The 15,572-nt window shown below is 38.8% G+C and overlaps 10 protein-coding genes across 10 annotated transcripts; 6 read left to right on the top strand and 4 right to left on the bottom strand.

Annotated features, from left to right (window-relative positions):
• Positions 1 to 470: 470 nt before the first annotated feature.
• C5L36_0B11260 (uncharacterized protein) lies at positions 471 to 2,858 on the top strand (the record flags this gene model as incomplete). The annotated part of the gene is made up of 1 exon (XM_029465509.1): positions 471 to 2,858. One exon carries the CDS (start codon positions 471 to 473, stop codon positions 2,856 to 2,858), a length of 2,388 nt encoding a protein of 795 aa, XP_029321368.1.
• Positions 2,859 to 3,128: 270 nt separating this feature from the next.
• Positions 3,129 to 4,295, top strand: C5L36_0B11250 (uncharacterized protein; the record flags this gene model as incomplete). Its single annotated transcript, XM_029465508.1, has 1 exon — positions 3,129 to 4,295. One exon carries the CDS (start codon positions 3,129 to 3,131, stop codon positions 4,293 to 4,295), a length of 1,167 nt encoding a protein of 388 aa, XP_029321367.1.
• Positions 4,296 to 4,570: 275 nt separating this feature from the next.
• On the bottom strand, positions 4,571 to 5,185 carry C5L36_0B11240 (uncharacterized protein; the record flags this gene model as incomplete). The annotated part of the gene is made up of 1 exon (XM_029465507.1): positions 4,571 to 5,185. One exon carries the CDS (start codon positions 5,183 to 5,185, stop codon positions 4,571 to 4,573), a length of 615 nt encoding a protein of 204 aa, XP_029321366.1.
• A 234-nt stretch (positions 5,186 to 5,419) lies between these two features.
• Positions 5,420 to 7,459, top strand: C5L36_0B11230 (uncharacterized protein; the record flags this gene model as incomplete). Its single annotated transcript, XM_029465506.1, has 1 exon — positions 5,420 to 7,459. The coding sequence occupies one exon, from the start codon at positions 5,420 to 5,422 to the stop codon at positions 7,457 to 7,459; it is 2,040 nt and encodes a 679-aa protein (XP_029321365.1).
• A 279-nt stretch (positions 7,460 to 7,738) lies between these two features.
• On the top strand, positions 7,739 to 8,707 carry C5L36_0B11220 (uncharacterized protein; the record flags this gene model as incomplete). The annotated part of the gene is made up of 1 exon (XM_029465505.1): positions 7,739 to 8,707. One exon carries the CDS (start codon positions 7,739 to 7,741, stop codon positions 8,705 to 8,707), a length of 969 nt encoding a protein of 322 aa, XP_029321364.1.
• Positions 8,708 to 8,831: 124 nt separating this feature from the next.
• Positions 8,832 to 10,880, bottom strand: C5L36_0B11210 (uncharacterized protein; the record flags this gene model as incomplete). Its single annotated transcript, XM_029465504.1, has 1 exon — positions 8,832 to 10,880. The coding sequence occupies one exon, from the start codon at positions 10,878 to 10,880 to the stop codon at positions 8,832 to 8,834; it is 2,049 nt and encodes a 682-aa protein (XP_029321363.1).
• A 157-nt stretch (positions 10,881 to 11,037) lies between these two features.
• C5L36_0B11200 (uncharacterized protein) lies at positions 11,038 to 11,337 on the top strand (the record flags this gene model as incomplete). The annotated part of the gene is made up of 1 exon (XM_029465503.1): positions 11,038 to 11,337. One exon carries the CDS (start codon positions 11,038 to 11,040, stop codon positions 11,335 to 11,337), a length of 300 nt encoding a protein of 99 aa, XP_029321362.1.
• Positions 11,338 to 11,546: 209 nt separating this feature from the next.
• On the bottom strand, positions 11,547 to 11,762 carry C5L36_0B11190 (uncharacterized protein; the record flags this gene model as incomplete). Its single annotated transcript, XM_029465502.1, has 1 exon — positions 11,547 to 11,762. One exon carries the CDS (start codon positions 11,760 to 11,762, stop codon positions 11,547 to 11,549), a length of 216 nt encoding a protein of 71 aa, XP_029321361.1.
• A 231-nt stretch (positions 11,763 to 11,993) lies between these two features.
• Positions 11,994 to 14,135, top strand: C5L36_0B11180 (uncharacterized protein; the record flags this gene model as incomplete). The annotated part of the gene is made up of 1 exon (XM_029465501.1): positions 11,994 to 14,135. One exon carries the CDS (start codon positions 11,994 to 11,996, stop codon positions 14,133 to 14,135), a length of 2,142 nt encoding a protein of 713 aa, XP_029321360.1.
• Positions 14,136 to 14,304: 169 nt separating this feature from the next.
• Positions 14,305 to 14,859, bottom strand: C5L36_0B11170 (uncharacterized protein; the record flags this gene model as incomplete). Its single annotated transcript, XM_029465500.1, has 1 exon — positions 14,305 to 14,859. One exon carries the CDS (start codon positions 14,857 to 14,859, stop codon positions 14,305 to 14,307), a length of 555 nt encoding a protein of 184 aa, XP_029321359.1.
• Positions 14,860 to 15,572: the final 713 nt, after the last annotated feature.

Raw genomic sequence — 15,572 nt, 5'->3', positions numbered from 1 at the left:
ATCGGATTTTAAGACTGAAGTAGCTGCTGGTGGTTTGCTTTGATGTGGAGTCAAACTTTCTATATAAGGATGCCACCTTGTGATGACAGTTTTTGCTACTTTTCTTTTGCCAAAAATCTATTGAGGAAGGAAAACAGGTTTTTTTCTCTAAATGTTCTTCAGTAGAAAATGCACCCTTACATACTTATTTTGGTACAAAAAATATCTAGCAGTTAGTCCGATTTGTTTAAGTAAAATATATATTGAAGGGGCACATCCTAGTGACCAGGAGGTTTTAGTTGCTCCCTTAAATAAAAGAATGAGATTTAAATGGTGTTTTAAGGTGAGGTTTTGCTTTTCCCATTTTGGAACGTGAAAATTTTCAAGTATTACTTTTTTTTTTTAAAATACGAAATCTTGCAAGGCTTAACGTATGCCTTTGCAATTGATTATAGCAGACACTTTCTGAGTAGACCAAAAGCTAAAAAAAAATGCTCAGAAGATATACATTTAGTAGAGGGTATCTCTGCCGAAACCTTTTTAGAGATTCGTCAACGGTATGTCCTAAACTAAAGCGGGAATTTAGCATGTCTCAAATTTCAAATCTTAGGCATAAAAAGGAGAACATCGATACAAAAGATCTGAATCGAGTGAACTCCAGATTAAATGAACAGTTACTAGCTTTAGAAAAAATGACTAAGGAGGTCAAGATGGAAATACAAAAAAAGAAAGAGGAAAAACAGAAGGTTGATCTCTCAAATGAATTAGGGCACAAGGGTTCTGATGAGGCAACTGAAAAGGATATAGACGAAGTGTTCGATGCATTAGGCATATCATCTCAAGAGCAAACTGTTGAAGAAAAATTGCAAATTGGAGACTCCAGTATGGCAGATTCACCAAGTTCAAGACTTGATTTGAACAACTGCGACGATTTAATGACATTGTTTCCATCGCCAAAGCCATATGTCCCCTTACCTGGATCGATTACCAAGATATTAACAACAGAGCAAATATCTAATATAACACAAAGAGAAACAGCACGCTGGGAGCCGGTTATAGATGCGATTTTGCAAAGCAGTGTCTGTGATCCACTTAGTGAAACACTTGTTGATGAGCCGTTTACAGGGTTTGATTTCCACAAACTCGTGAGTGTTATTCCTAGAAAAGATAAAATACCAATTGTTGAAAAGCTACATGAGTTAGCTTTAACAAGTGGTGTTTTATGGGGTGATGTTCGTGTCCTTAATGACCTATTGGCTTTGTGTAATTTGTTACCAAAAGGCAAGGCAAAGACGATAGTTGACTTGCTATTAAAGGATGTCGATTTGGGTGAACAAAATGACAAAAAGGAAACAGCTAATGTGACTACTCGTGACGAACCTATCAAGGCCAATATTACCACTAAATCTATATTGTTGAATCACTATGCTCGACTTGGTGATGTAGTAAGTGTTCGTAAATATGTCAGTGAATTGAACCAGTTACCAAAAGATAAAAATCCAATGATGAACTCTCCCATAATCTATACATCAATCATGCAAATGTATATTAGGCTGGACAATTATGAATTGGCTAAGCAAACATTTGATACGATGAAGTTCTTGTCATTGTCTACATCGCCATCTCCCCATACTTATACATCAATGATTTTACTAGATACTTTACATAACAATATAGAGCACGGTATTTCTGTTCATGAGGAAATGCAAGAAAAGGATATCAAGCCTGAGCCTGAAGCTTTACTTGCTTTGGCCAAAGGTTGTGGAGCAAGGAGAGGGCTTGTTTCGCAAGGTTGGAATTATATAATTCAATATTATGAAAATGGATACCCAGTAGATAGTCAAGTGATGGAGATAATGATGTATTTAGCATATGTTGATGGTGACTTGCCATTTGTTCGTGGTATCTGGATGAACATATGCGAAACTAATACTAAATTGGCAGGAAACATACAATTACCGCATCCAAGAGCTACCAAATGGTTATTCAATGCATACTATAAGGTAGGTGACATAATGGATGCCGCTAAAGGTGGTAAAACTCATACACCGGTGGGAATCGTCGATTCCAGGGTTAGGGCAATTCGTACAAAAGTTTTGGAATTGACAAGTTTTGACTTCCATTCCAATTCACCACCTTTACTGCCATTGATTGATTTTGACGGATCAAATACCAAGTTGATGCTAAGCGAAGCCCATGCCATTTGGAGATATATACTTGATTTGGATGTTAAGGGATCCTACATTAGTGAAAGTCTAGTGGAAGCATACCTCTATATCGTTGGCAGATACGGCCTCTTAGAGACATTTGAAAGTGAGTGGAATAGGTTGACATACTTTGACACTTCCAGTTTGCAGGGGGAAGTCATCAATATTGAGGAACCTGATGGGTCAGACGCAGTCGATATTGAAAATGAAACTGATAGAAACAATACTAGTACTACTTCTGTGAACCCTATAGAATCTGCATTTAGCCACCTACCAATGGGTAAATTACCGCGGAATGATCGGTTTTACAACATGGCAATGCATGTAGCAAGACATCAAGCAAGTTTAGCATTTGCACAAAAGATATGGACAGAACGTGGAAGTTTCCGTAAAAGTGAAAGCTTCCAACGGCTTACTCCCGCCCAACAAGATGTTGCTGACTTCAAGTTTGCAAGGCTAATGCTGAGCGCACTCACACATACAGGTAATGTTGGGGATGCCTACAAGCTCGTTCTTAGCTCGCAGAACAGATTTGTGTGGAGCAAATACCACTTGAAAAGTTTGTTGAGCCTTTGCGAACGCCTCGGTTACACGAGTTTTGCCAAAGAGCTCTTAAAGGTTGTGCGGAGGGGGGCCAAATGGACCCGCCGTCAAGAAAAGTTAGAAGAGTAACCTCTTTTTGTATATTACTGATATATAGAACTGAACCGCCTGTAAATACGAGTTGAAACAACTTTTAAAAAGAACAAAAAATGGAAGGGAACAAAGTGCCTGTCATAACGTGAGTCTCGACCGCGTCAGGAAATCCTGAAAAGTCAAAAAAAAAACTAAGAAAAGTAGGTTCTTGTTTAGACAGCCCCTTATGTTAGAGTGAACCAATGGAGGGATCTTGTCTTGTATTTGAGCAATCAGACACGTACCAGAGCAGAAACTAGTCAGACGATGTTCAGCACTACTGGTTTGGCTGTGGGGCTGGCGATTGGGGTCCCCACCTTTGTCTGCTTGGTCGTGGCGGGGGCTTTTTGGTACAGACAAAGACTTCACTATCAGAAGGATCTGGAGCTACATAAGGACGTGGACGACTATGACGAGATCAACGATCTCGACCTGGACAACATGATGGCGTCTCCAAGGAAACAAAGACAGCGCCATTACTCTAAAGAAAGGACGCCTGTTGACGACGAGGATAGTGGCTCTAGAAATTCCGAGAGTCGAAGAGATATTAATAGTAACAGACGCAGTTATGAGAGTGAAGGGAATCGATTTGATGAAGTAAATGGTGAATTTGTCATCAAGAATGGTAACTATAACATCAGGAAAACATCCAAGATCATGGGCCTTAGACTTGTCTCCAAGAACAATGAAGGTGGTAACAAAAATTCTAATGGTGTGGAAACTCCTGGATCAAAGTTGTCTTTAGCCACAAAAAATGACAACAATTTCAAGACGTACTATGAATCGATGATTCCTGTGTTTGACGGGAATACGCATGCTGAAGAGTCTTCAAGTACATTCAATGAAAAAGACTTAAAGATGAACCCGGCAATGACCCCAAGTAAAGTTAATAACCACCAATCTCATTCAAGTATGGACTTGTATAAACTGTTGCAGGAAGATTCTCCAATATTTCCGAGGGCTATGGTCAATTCATCAAGTCTCGGTGATTTCACTTCACCGTTAAAAAAAAGCAGTGATAAAAGTTTGAGTATAGCCTCTGGAAGTCCCGTGAAATCAAAAGGAGTAGAAAATTCAAATGTAAATAATCACAACGTGAACTTCACAGCGGATACCGAGTCTCTACCCAAATCGGAGCCTTTCCATGTTTCTCCTTTTGATACACCCCCAGCGAGAAAGAAACTGATACTGAACTTGGAAGACAATTCATCATATGAACAAGACGACATAAATATTGAAAGTAATGCGGAAAGTGGGTCTGATGATATGCATGATGCACCATACTCAAGACATGCATCACCATCAAAGGGAAACTTGCATAGAAGAAACAAATCTGCTGATAGTTATCAAGTATTGGAAGATGAAGAGAATCTAGCCGAGCAAACACATGACAGAAAAAGGAAGGAGTGGCTAGACACATACCGCAAACTATGAATACAAGAAGATTCATCAACACTATGAATTAGTTGAAATTATAAGAAATACTCTTAATGAAACTTTACATTGTTCCGGGTCTAATTAGAACGTTTACTTTCACTAGTTATCAGACATTAGGCGTATCTGTATTTTTATTAGACTAGTATTTGTATTTTTTCCCCTTATTATGTACAACACGCAAGCAAAAAATCGCAACCTAGCATTAGCAGTTTCATTCTTTAATATTTACAAGTACAAAAAATAAACATTCATGTATATCATGGAGTGATCCTTCAAAAGACCAAATCGACACTGGCATCCGACGATAAGTCAACGACCCTACCGTCATCAGAGGTTAAGGTCCATTCCCTTATGACAAATCTATCTTGTGAATCTTTTTCTGCCTTTAAAATCATTTTGGCAGATGCCTTGTCACCTGAAATGTAGGTATAACAATCAACCACACCTTTCATAGTGTTCACTTCCCCATGAATCCAAGGAATCATACCATCGTATGTGATCTTACGGCCTAACAATTCTCTAGCATCTTTACTACGTCTAAGGAAATACATTGTAGCATTCATAATAGGAGATGATGTTTTTTCATAGTTGAAAATTCCTGCACATGCAGCGGTCATGCCGACAGCAAAAACTACAAACGCCAAAGCTGACTGGAATCTTTGCTTTGGTCTTGGATCGTCTGGTAACTCCGTGTTTATAGTCATAGGTTTCTTGAAAATCTTTTTACCGGTGATTGGATCAATAGAAATTGTAGCGTCAGTTTCATAGTTATGCTTACGAGAGATTGCAAATTGTTGTTTTGCTGTAGAAAATGTACGCATGGACATTAATGCCAGTTTGTTGATGGACGCAAAGCTCCGGGTAGATTTTCTGCTGAGCATTAGCATTTTTGTTTATTTGTTATTAGTTACTGTATAGCTCTGTAGGGGAAAACGTACGGTGAAACAAGTTGATCAAGTATTCCTCTGTATCTTGAAAAACGTCAAAAAAAAAACAGAAACTGGCGAGATTGGAATTTGAATCTATATTACAAATATATCTTGAAGGCTTCAACTTTTTTTCAACACCAATGAAAGAGTTGGACTAAATCAGTGACAAAACCCATTCGATTAAGAACAGATATGGCACGTATACAGGGGTTTGCAAATCATAAAAAAAGAGGTGGAATGCTGACAATAACAGAAGATACATTCCCACCAATGATGATCTGGAGATGCGCAGATCCGTCAGCACCTACTAATTTAGTGGAATTAGAGTTAAATACCGTTAGTCATTTGAAGGCGACGCCTGCTACATCAGATAAGCTCATGTTGAAGATTGGGTTGGAGAATGGCAAAGAATTACTATTTGGATTCAACAGTAGGAAGGTTATGGATGATGTTAAAGTTTCCATTCAACAGATAATTGCGAGAAAGAAAACATCTATCGAAATGGAAAAGACAAAGGAAAGTTCAATGGAAGACTCTAATAATGATATATCAGGTACAGCAAGTATAGCAAGTGATGGTACGGGTGCATCTTCTGCTGGAAAGTTGATCAGCGGTGGTACTAAGACTGCTAAAGATTTCAGTGAAGCTGGTGCCGAGGCAACAAATGCTAAATTTATGGAAGACATGCTTGACACCAAAGAACTGCTAAAGAACCTCAAGCTACAACAGAAGTTTTTAAGGGAAAACCTGAAAGTTATGAAAACTTTCAAAGAGGCTGTGATAAATGAAGGTATGGAAGCAGAAGATTTTTGGAAAAGTAGAATACATCTTTTGCGAGCGTATGCCATTCAAAATAATCAAAAGAAAGGGCCATATAACGTTTTAAGTACTATCAAACCAGTTGCTTCATCTGACAACGAAGTCAACGTTAATGTTACCAGAGAAAAAATCAATGAAATTTTCAAGCAATACCCTATTGTTCGAAAAGCATTTGATGATAATGTTCCAAGAATGTCTGAAGGTGAATTTTGGTCAAGGTTTTTTAGTAGTAAGTTATTCAGAAAACTAAGAGGTGAAAAAGTTAATTTATATGATCGAGGTGATGTGACATTGGATAAGTATTTGTATTTTGATCCAGATTATGACGGTGAAGAAGAAATCGAAGAGGTTGAAACTGTGGAAGCATTATTAGCTGATGATAAGGCAGATATATCGAAGAAGCGTAAAGAGGGCGCTGAAAAGATCATCAAAAGAAAGAAAGTCAAATTTTTCAATGAAAACACAGGGCCTATCCCGAAGGTACTAGATATCGAAGGTAATAGAGAAGATGATCCACAGTTAAGGGGTAACAAGCCTGATATAACAATGAAAGATGATCAAGATCCGCAACTAGTTGGTATTTTGAGAACCATGAACCGATTAAGTAGGAGGTTAATTGCGGATATTGAGGGGCAGAAAAGTGAATTGAAGGAGCAAGAGTTCTCTAAGGAGTTAGAACTAATCGATCTTGACGAAGCCAAACACAACGAGTATAACGAGCTTAAATATACACAGACTTCTAATGTTGCTTCTAATATTGTTCCTAAACACTTGATTGAAAAGGTAATACACCAATCTAATCTAAATCCTGAGTCATGTGAGTACGATGATATTATGATAGAATTGAAAAATACTTTTCAAACGGAATTTGATTTGACTACTGTCTACAGAAACATGAAAAAGGAAGGTAAGAGGCAAAATGACGCGTATAAAGATATCAATAATCTTGTTAAACAGAACGCCAAATTGTCACAGCAATCGTGGAATATCAATTTAAAAGAATTATTAGGTTTACCCTCCTCATCTGCTTCGACAAATGCAACAAACAATACGCTCAGTAGAGATACTTCTGATTATGATCTTGGAGTTAATATAAGCTTAGACACAGCTAAAATTGAAAGTGTAAAATTGACACACACTGCTGCCATGGAGTTTTTGAAACTATTTTGGACTCAGTTTAACAAAACCGCAGAATCTACCCCAGCTACAGATCCTAACTTCAAGTCTGATTTGATCAAGCTACGTAAGTACTACTTCTCTATACGAAGATGTCTAGAAAGGGTTGATTCGCAAATCAATAACTCTGAAGACGAAAAGGAAAAGGAGATTAAAAAACAACTATTAGCACCTCTAATTCAAAGTCTTAAATCTGCATTAAACAGATATGAAGTTTCGATTGTCAAGCCAAAATAGCTACATCGAGGTCTAATCCTAGTAACTAATATATCTAATAGGTGTATAACTGTTCGTATTAAATAGACGCAAAAAGAAAAAATACGCAAGGAAACAGAAAATTAATTTCTTTAGTCATCAGAAGCCATATATTACTAAGGCAGGAAAAAAGGATTACTAAGTTGTACAATTGATGCCACTTATAAATAGGGCCATGTCACCTCCCTTTATTTTTATATTGAATTCTATTCACTACTTTTGTTACACACCCAAACAGCCCACACTAATACGCTAATCACAATGACCGGGAAGATTGTTATCCAGAAGTTTGCAAACGAAAATGGTGAATTCAAGAGATTACCTTCCTCATTCCGAAACACCATCTCTAAAGAAGGACCACATATCCCAGCTGCAAATAGATACCATTTATACGTTTCCTATGCATGTCCTTGGGCACATCGAACATTGATAACGCGTGCTTTGAAGGGATTGACTGGAATCATTGGTGTTTCCGTTGTTCACTGGCATATGGATAACAATGGTTGGAGATTTGCAACTGAAGAGGAACAAAAAACAGAGGCACGGGGCTCTACTTCCGAGCCATTCTATGGCTTTAAAAGGATTAAGGAACTATATTTCAAAGCAAATCCAGGTTACGAAGGCAGATTCACAGTTCCCGTACTATGGGACAAAGAATTAGAAACTATTGTTAATAATGAAAGCTCTGAAATAATTCGTATTTTGAACACCGAATTTAACGATTTGATTGCAGATGAGTATAGAAAAATTGATATCTATCCAGAGGCATTCAGGAAAGAAATCGAAGAGATGAATGCATGGGTGTACTCTGATATCAACAATGGGGTCTACAAGTCTGGGTTTGCGACTAAACAAGAACCATATGAAAGAGAAGTTAAGAATGTTTTTGAAAGCTTGGATAGACTCGAGAATATTTTGAAGGAAAAACATGAAAATAGTAAAGAATATCTATTTGGTAATCACATCACTGAAGCGGATATCAGGTTATACCCTACTTTGGTCAGATTTGATCCAGTCTATCACCAACATTTTAAATGTAACATCAGAATGATTAGACATGATTATCCACACATTCATCAGTATCTGAGAAACCTTTATTGGAATCACGATGCATTCAAATCTACAACCAACTTTGATCATATTAAATTTCACTATACCAAATCTCATCCCTCGATTAATCCTCATGGTATCACACCACTTGGTCCTGTTCCACATATTTTACCTTTATAGTAGCCACCCATATTGTACCTATCCGTCGTCGGCTGGTTCTTTATAACTTTTTCCCTTTTTGAAAAGATTCTATAGTATCTACATTATCCTTGTGAATGAACTATATATATATATATATATGAAACTACATTCCTTTCTCGGCCTTGAAGATTTCCCATGCTTCATTTAACGTGATAAACACTCCATTTGCCATCATTTTATGCTCAATGGTTTCAGTTGAAGGAACCTTATCAGGATGTGTTTTTGCAACTGCTTTCATGTAGAAAATCTTAACTTTTTTATCCATCACTAGGTCAGTCAGTTGAACCGGTTTCCAATTAAGTTCCGGCCATAAGATTTTATCCAAGCTACAAATCAAAGCTCTAATATTATCCTTATTACCCGCTCTCCAAGAATTCAACTGTTCCTCGATATGATCATGCAACTTAAATTTCTGCTCGTCTTCCTGGACCTTTTGTTTATTCATGTCTTGGACACGTTTTAGTTTCTCATTGTCTTTAGCTGTGTGTTTGGAACTCTTTGGAACTATAGGTTTGGGCCTTGATCTAACAGGATTTAAAACTTTATTACATCTATTTTTACCATCCATAACAGGCTTCGAACCTTCACCGTGACCTATTAATGTTTCATAGACCAACTTGGCTTCGCTCCATTTTTCAAGATTTTCCAGGGATTCTGCACGTTTCACCATTAATTTGATCCACAATTTCCTCAAATTTGTATTTTCAATGTTAAACTGAGCCAGGGATGACACGCTTGAGCCATTCGTCAATTTCTTGATTAGCTCTAGACCTCTATCTGTACTTGCCAGTTGATCCTTTGGATTACCTAGTTTCGAATATGTTAAAGCGATATTTGAATGCAGGATTATTTGGTATGGATGATCCAAAGGAATAACATTGCTCCCAGAATTATAATATTCCAATGCAGACGTATAGTCTCCTGCTTTGAACATTTCCTCTGCTTTCTTTTTAGCATGCATATACTCCATCGACTGTGCAGAATTTAAAGGTGATGTTTCAAACGCCGATTGCGGCGCAGTTGATGTGTCTATCAATGATGGCGTATCAGAAACTGGTGCAGTCTGTTTCGATTTCACTTCCAATGGCGGCGTTGAAGTTGATGTTTGTGTAGATGTCGGGATCTTATTGCGCCTGTGACGTGAAGACGAGACATAAATATCAGAATCTTGTGTAAAGGATGAAGCTGCTAAGGTATTTTCCCTAGATACTTTGTTAGTTTCTCTTTGACTTTTCAACTTCTGCTCTCCTTCCCTCTGTTTATTCACTAATTTTCTAATAACCTCATCATCAAAGTCATCTTCAAAGCCATCTTCAAAGCCAATTGTGGCGGTCCTTGGATCCGATCTATATTGCTCTTGATTTTTCATCCATAACGGTTTCCCGCCATTACTTTGAATTTTCTGTTTCCTGTACATCTCTACGCCTTCCTGTAATTTTTTCTTCCCCGAGTTGAAAAGAAAAGAGGCAGTAGACATGAGCTGTGATGATAAATCGTTGACTATATCTCCTATATCGTCATTTGGCTGCCTGCTATTGGACCAATCAGTTGCTCTGTTCTTATTGTTTGCTTCATTCATCAAATAGTTAATAGCCGAGTCCAAATCGTGACCACTATTGGTCGAATCTAAAGCAGCATTTGCCCTTTCAAGGGAGAACCCCATATCCACCAACTCAGCCAAAGCGGAGTCTCTCAAAGATTGTTGTGAAGGTGAAGCATGTGGTGTTTCCCTTGGAGTATCAGACATTTTTTTTGATTGCTCCTTCGGCATTGGCGCATCACTTTTGACAGTTTGTCCAAAGAAGTCCTCGAAAAGGTCGACTTCTGGACACACCGATTTGCTGGTCGGTGCAGTCTGCTGTGGAATTGATTGAGATACCAAAGGTTTCATTGATCCCAACCCAAACAGGTCATCGTCATTGTCTTCCTTCATCTGCACTCCAGCACTTCCTCCGTTACAGCTTCCCGAATTAGTGGCCTGTCGTTGCTTACTGTCATTCATATAGCTGTCCAGGAAATCAAGATCCAGGCCATTTTGGTTTTGTGGAGTAGAAGATCTAGATGCATTGAGTCTCTCATTGAGAGACATTGAATTCTCTGGTTTACTAGACCCTTTCTCATTCTTCAGTAAGTCTGCAAAGATATCGGACATCTCTCAAGCGTAGGTGGCTCTTGTTTCTTCTACCCTATAAAGCCAGACCCTGTTTTAAGCAGCTTCTAAGATTATCAATCTGGGATTGTTCCTCAGATTATAGATTGTCACTACTATTGTCATTTCTCGAAATTGCCATTTCCTCATTCTCCACCACATGAAATATCCTGAGAAGAAAAAAGGGAAAAAAAAATTTTTTTCCCAACTTGACATTCCACCGACAGCTGGTTCGTATTGCCATATTCTAGTGCAAGTACAAGAGAATAACCCTCCATCAGCAGCCATGCATCTAATGTACACCCTTGGTCCAGACGGAAAGAGAATCTACACATTGAAGAAGGTCACTGAGTCCGGCGAAATCACCAAATCTGCACACCCTGCAAGATTTTCTCCTGATGACAAGTTCTCAAGACAGAGAATCACTTTGAAGAAGCGGTTCAACATGCTTCCAAAATAATCATCAAAAACAATTGTATATAATTTCATTAGCTTTTAAACTTATACATTACTCTCTCTCTCTCTCTATCAGTCAAAAAGTTTTTATATATAAAGGATAAATAGGTATTTTTTAAAGGAAAAACAGAAAACCAAAAGTGAAATAGCAATCCCAACAGTAACAATAAACACAAGACTTCATATCCTTGTCAGTTACCACTAAAAGCGGTATCATTTCCCAGCATTACGTTGCATATCCATCTGGAAGGACACACTCTCCAAATACGCAGCGTTGAGACCACCTACAAGAACGGCGGTTTCGTTGATTTTGTTTGTGTCGGCTAGCAGTGCATTCATCTTGGCAACATTACCGTTAAGTTCTTTCAGATTAACAACTATCTTGTCGTAAATACCATCCTGTACCTTGTTCTGCGGGTGCCTCTCCATTTGTAGTTTAACAGACGTAGTTTGCCGCCTCTTAGTAATAAGTCCAAAATCATGCACTTTATCAAACCAATAAAGACAACCCAGGTGGCGAGAAAGTAAGCGTGAAATTGGTGCCGTGTCATCGCAAGGTGACTTTATTTCTCCTATCCACTTGAGGTATAAATATGACACTTGAACACCCTTTCGATCGTATCGACACACTTTGGAAGATAGAATTGGCTCAATTCCTGTATGTTATCTTCTTCATATAGATTACTGAATAAACAATTGGGCAAGATCTTGAGTAGGAAAATGGCAACTTCATCAACAATCGACGTTACCCAATACTATGCCGATAAAGAGGCACCGATTGCTAGACTATCTGCAACTAAATACTTCAATCAATTGACCAACAGGGAGAAATTGTATGCGCATTACTTCTCCAAGGCGGGACACTGGGGGTCTAGGGCTGTACTAAGGTCTGTTTCACCAGAGAGTGAAGGTATTTTCGATTTAATCATTGCGATCCACAAGAAAATCGATGGAGACTACAAGAAATTGAAGAACATCGACGAATGTATCATCACCAAATATCTGGAGTATGCTTCTCAAGTTCTGTCTAACTTGGGTAATTACAAGTCCTTTGGAGATTCCAAATTTATTCCAAGATTAACTGCCGAAGAATTTCAATTAATCATTGACGATATTAACGACAAGGAAATTACTGAAAGATTCAGTAAGGTCAAGGACCCAATATTTTCCCTTGACGATAAGATTGCAATGTTGGGATCTCCAGAAGATGGACACGTTTCAGGTTATTATTTGAACGTTGTCACTAAAATTGAAGGTGAGGCGATTGATTCTGCATTAGCAAAACATGACATTATGCCTGAGAATGTGAGAGTTTCTAAAGTTGATGAGACAAACTTTATTGTTCATGTTGCAAGTGCATTTAAATCAAACACCACTGGGTATTATCCTGACACAATTGAATTTGATATTTCTGATGGTAGAAGTGCAACATTAAAATTCCAATTTGGTGACCACTCCAATGAATTCATCAAGATTGTCGAGAACTTAATCAAGGCAAGGGAGTATGCCGCCAATGAAACACAGTCAAGGATGCTTGAGAATTACATCACCTCTTTTATGAATGGTTCAATGAAGGCCCATTATAACTCACAAATCGAATGGGTCAAGGATCTCGAGCCAGCTGTCGAAACCAACATTGGGTTCATTGAAACTTACAGGGACTATTTAGGTACTAAAGGTGAATGGGAATGTTTGGTTGCCATGGTCAATAAGGAGAGGACTGCAAAATTTGGTGAGTTAGTTAACAATGCCAAGGAATTCATTAATGATTTACCATGGGACGGTGAATTTGAGAAAGATGTATTCACGCCACCTGATTTTACCAGTTTGGAAGTTTTAACTTTTGCTGGATCTGGTGTTCCAGCTGGTATCAATATTCCAAATTACGATAAGATTAGAATCAACATTGGGTTTAAGAATGTTTCATTAGGGAATGTTTTAAGTGCAAAGTCAAGTAAGGAGCCAATTTCTTTTATATCTAATGATGTACAAGAATTGTACGAGAAATATAGGGTTGAAGCCTTTGAAGTTCAAGTTGGTATTCATGAACTATTAGGTCATGGAACGGGAAAGTTAATGATGGAATTGGATGATGGTAAATTCAACTTTGATATTGAGAATCCTCCGACTGGATTAGACGGTCTACCAATCAAAACATACTATAAGAAAGGCGAGACATGGGGATCCAAATTTGGGTCCTTAGCGGGTGCGTATGAGGAATGTAGAGCTGAATCTGTTGCTATGTTTTTAGGTACGAATAGGAAGCTCTTGGAGATTTTCGGTTATAAGACCAAGCAGGAGCAGGATGATATCATTTACATCATGTACATATCCATGTGTCGAGCAGGTTTATTAGCGATGGAGTACTATGATCCAAAGCATGGTAAATGGGGGCAACCTCACTGCCAAGCAAGATATGCAATTTTCAAGAACTATTTGGATGCAGGTGAAGGATTAGTTGAACTAAGATATAAGAATGCCGATTATAGTGATTTGGAGATGGTTGTTGATAGAAGTAAGATTGAAAGAGTTGGACAAGAGTCGATTGGTGAGTTTTTGAGGAAGCTACACGTTTACAAATGTAGTGGTGATGTTATTAGCGGTAGTGCGTTCTTCAAGGAACAGACCACGATTCCGCCAGAGTTGCTGAAATTTAGGGACATTATTTTGAAGAAGAAGTTACCTAGAAAGCAGCTAGTGCAAGCCAACACGTTTATCAATGCGCACGGAGATGTTGAATGTGTTGAGTATGATGAGACACCAGAGGGTATGATTGAGTCCTTTGCGGCGAGAGAATGTTAGAGGTGATTATATAACTATATATATATATATATGTACGTATGTATTGACATATACGATATTCTGACTTTATAATGAATCAATTGAATAATAAATAAACGTATAGATGGAGATATAAAAAATATATATGAATAGAAGAGACGAGACGAAGGCTAGCGATGAAGGAGGTCAATCAAGCGGTGGACTTGAAGATTCTCACTGGGTAGTCGTCACTATACATACCATGTTCTTCCTCGTGGATGATTTTCACAGAGAACTTCTTGTTAAGGTTTGGGGCAATTATTGGCTCGCCAAACTTGCCCAACACTTCGCCGTTAATGATGCTCTTGTTGGAGGACTTGAGCACGTCCACGAGCTGGACAGGCTCGCTCTGCAGTGTGGATAGCTGCTTGACACCCTCGTCGCCCTTTGGCAACCTGGAGTTGGTCTTATTACCGAGCTTCAACAAGCCGCCAATTTTGGATTGGTCAAAGGTGGAAATTGCAGGATGGTTTCTTCTATGGTCTCTTGCCAAATACAGGTTCCCCTGGATATCGCTAGCAGGCAAGGTTCTAGGGTCTTTATAGACGTGTTTGTTGCTCGATGGAGAAGGGACTCTGTAGTATGGCACGTATGGGTTACCGGTGGATCTATTTGGAACCAAAGTTGCCCATTTTCTAAACGTTTCCCAGATACCGGTGGAGCCGGTAGTGTACTTCTTCCAGACAGGAACAGGGCCTCCAGACATGACGATGCAAGTGTATATGTGTGTGTGTGTGTGTGTATGTGTAATTATGCAATGTCTGTAGGGTGCATGTTGTCCAACGACAACCTTTTCAACAGTTCCCCCTATACTTTACACGCAACCGCACTGGAGACGCAATCCCCATAGAGAATAAAGTGAGAGCCTCTTTACAGTGAGTGCCAATGAAAAGAAGCGAAGATGCGACGGGGCGCAAGGGAGAAAAATCTTTAGTATCCAAATTCAATTTTGGTCTTGGTGTACGGGCGTTTCTTAAATTTTTAATGAAGAGAAGAAAAAGAGAGAGAAACTTGGAGAGCCGTTGTCGACGCGTCGGTGCGTCGAGTTGTGTAAGTGTATACACTTACACAATTGAGGCTCAGCTTGAATTAAGTGGTAGTAGGGGGGGTGGAGGGGAGTGGAGCAAGACAAGAGGAGAGCACTTCTCTGTAACGGTTATTATGCTTGTTAGACAACTCTTCTCTATATAGTGGCAACTGTACTACTACTACTTCTACTTCTGCTAATTCTACCGTTGGCAGTGGATGTTGGAGGAGACGCAAAGAGGGCGTGTGGGTGTGGCATCGAAGGGTGGTAGCAGACGCCGGCGTCATAGACAACTACTGTGGGGATACAGATACGGGTGAGTGTATCGATGAGGGTCTCCTCTAGGAGGAGTTGACTGTGGAAACGTCTGTAGGTATAGAAGGAGGTGATAA

Source organism: Pichia kudriavzevii, chromosome 2 (genome assembly GCF_003054445.1).
Source record: "Pichia kudriavzevii chromosome 2, complete sequence".
Classification (NCBI taxonomy): Eukaryota; Fungi; Ascomycota; class Pichiomycetes; order Pichiales; family Pichiaceae; genus Pichia; species Pichia kudriavzevii.
Note: the sequence above shows the minus strand (reverse complement) of the source record. Positions and strands in the feature narration are given on the sequence as shown.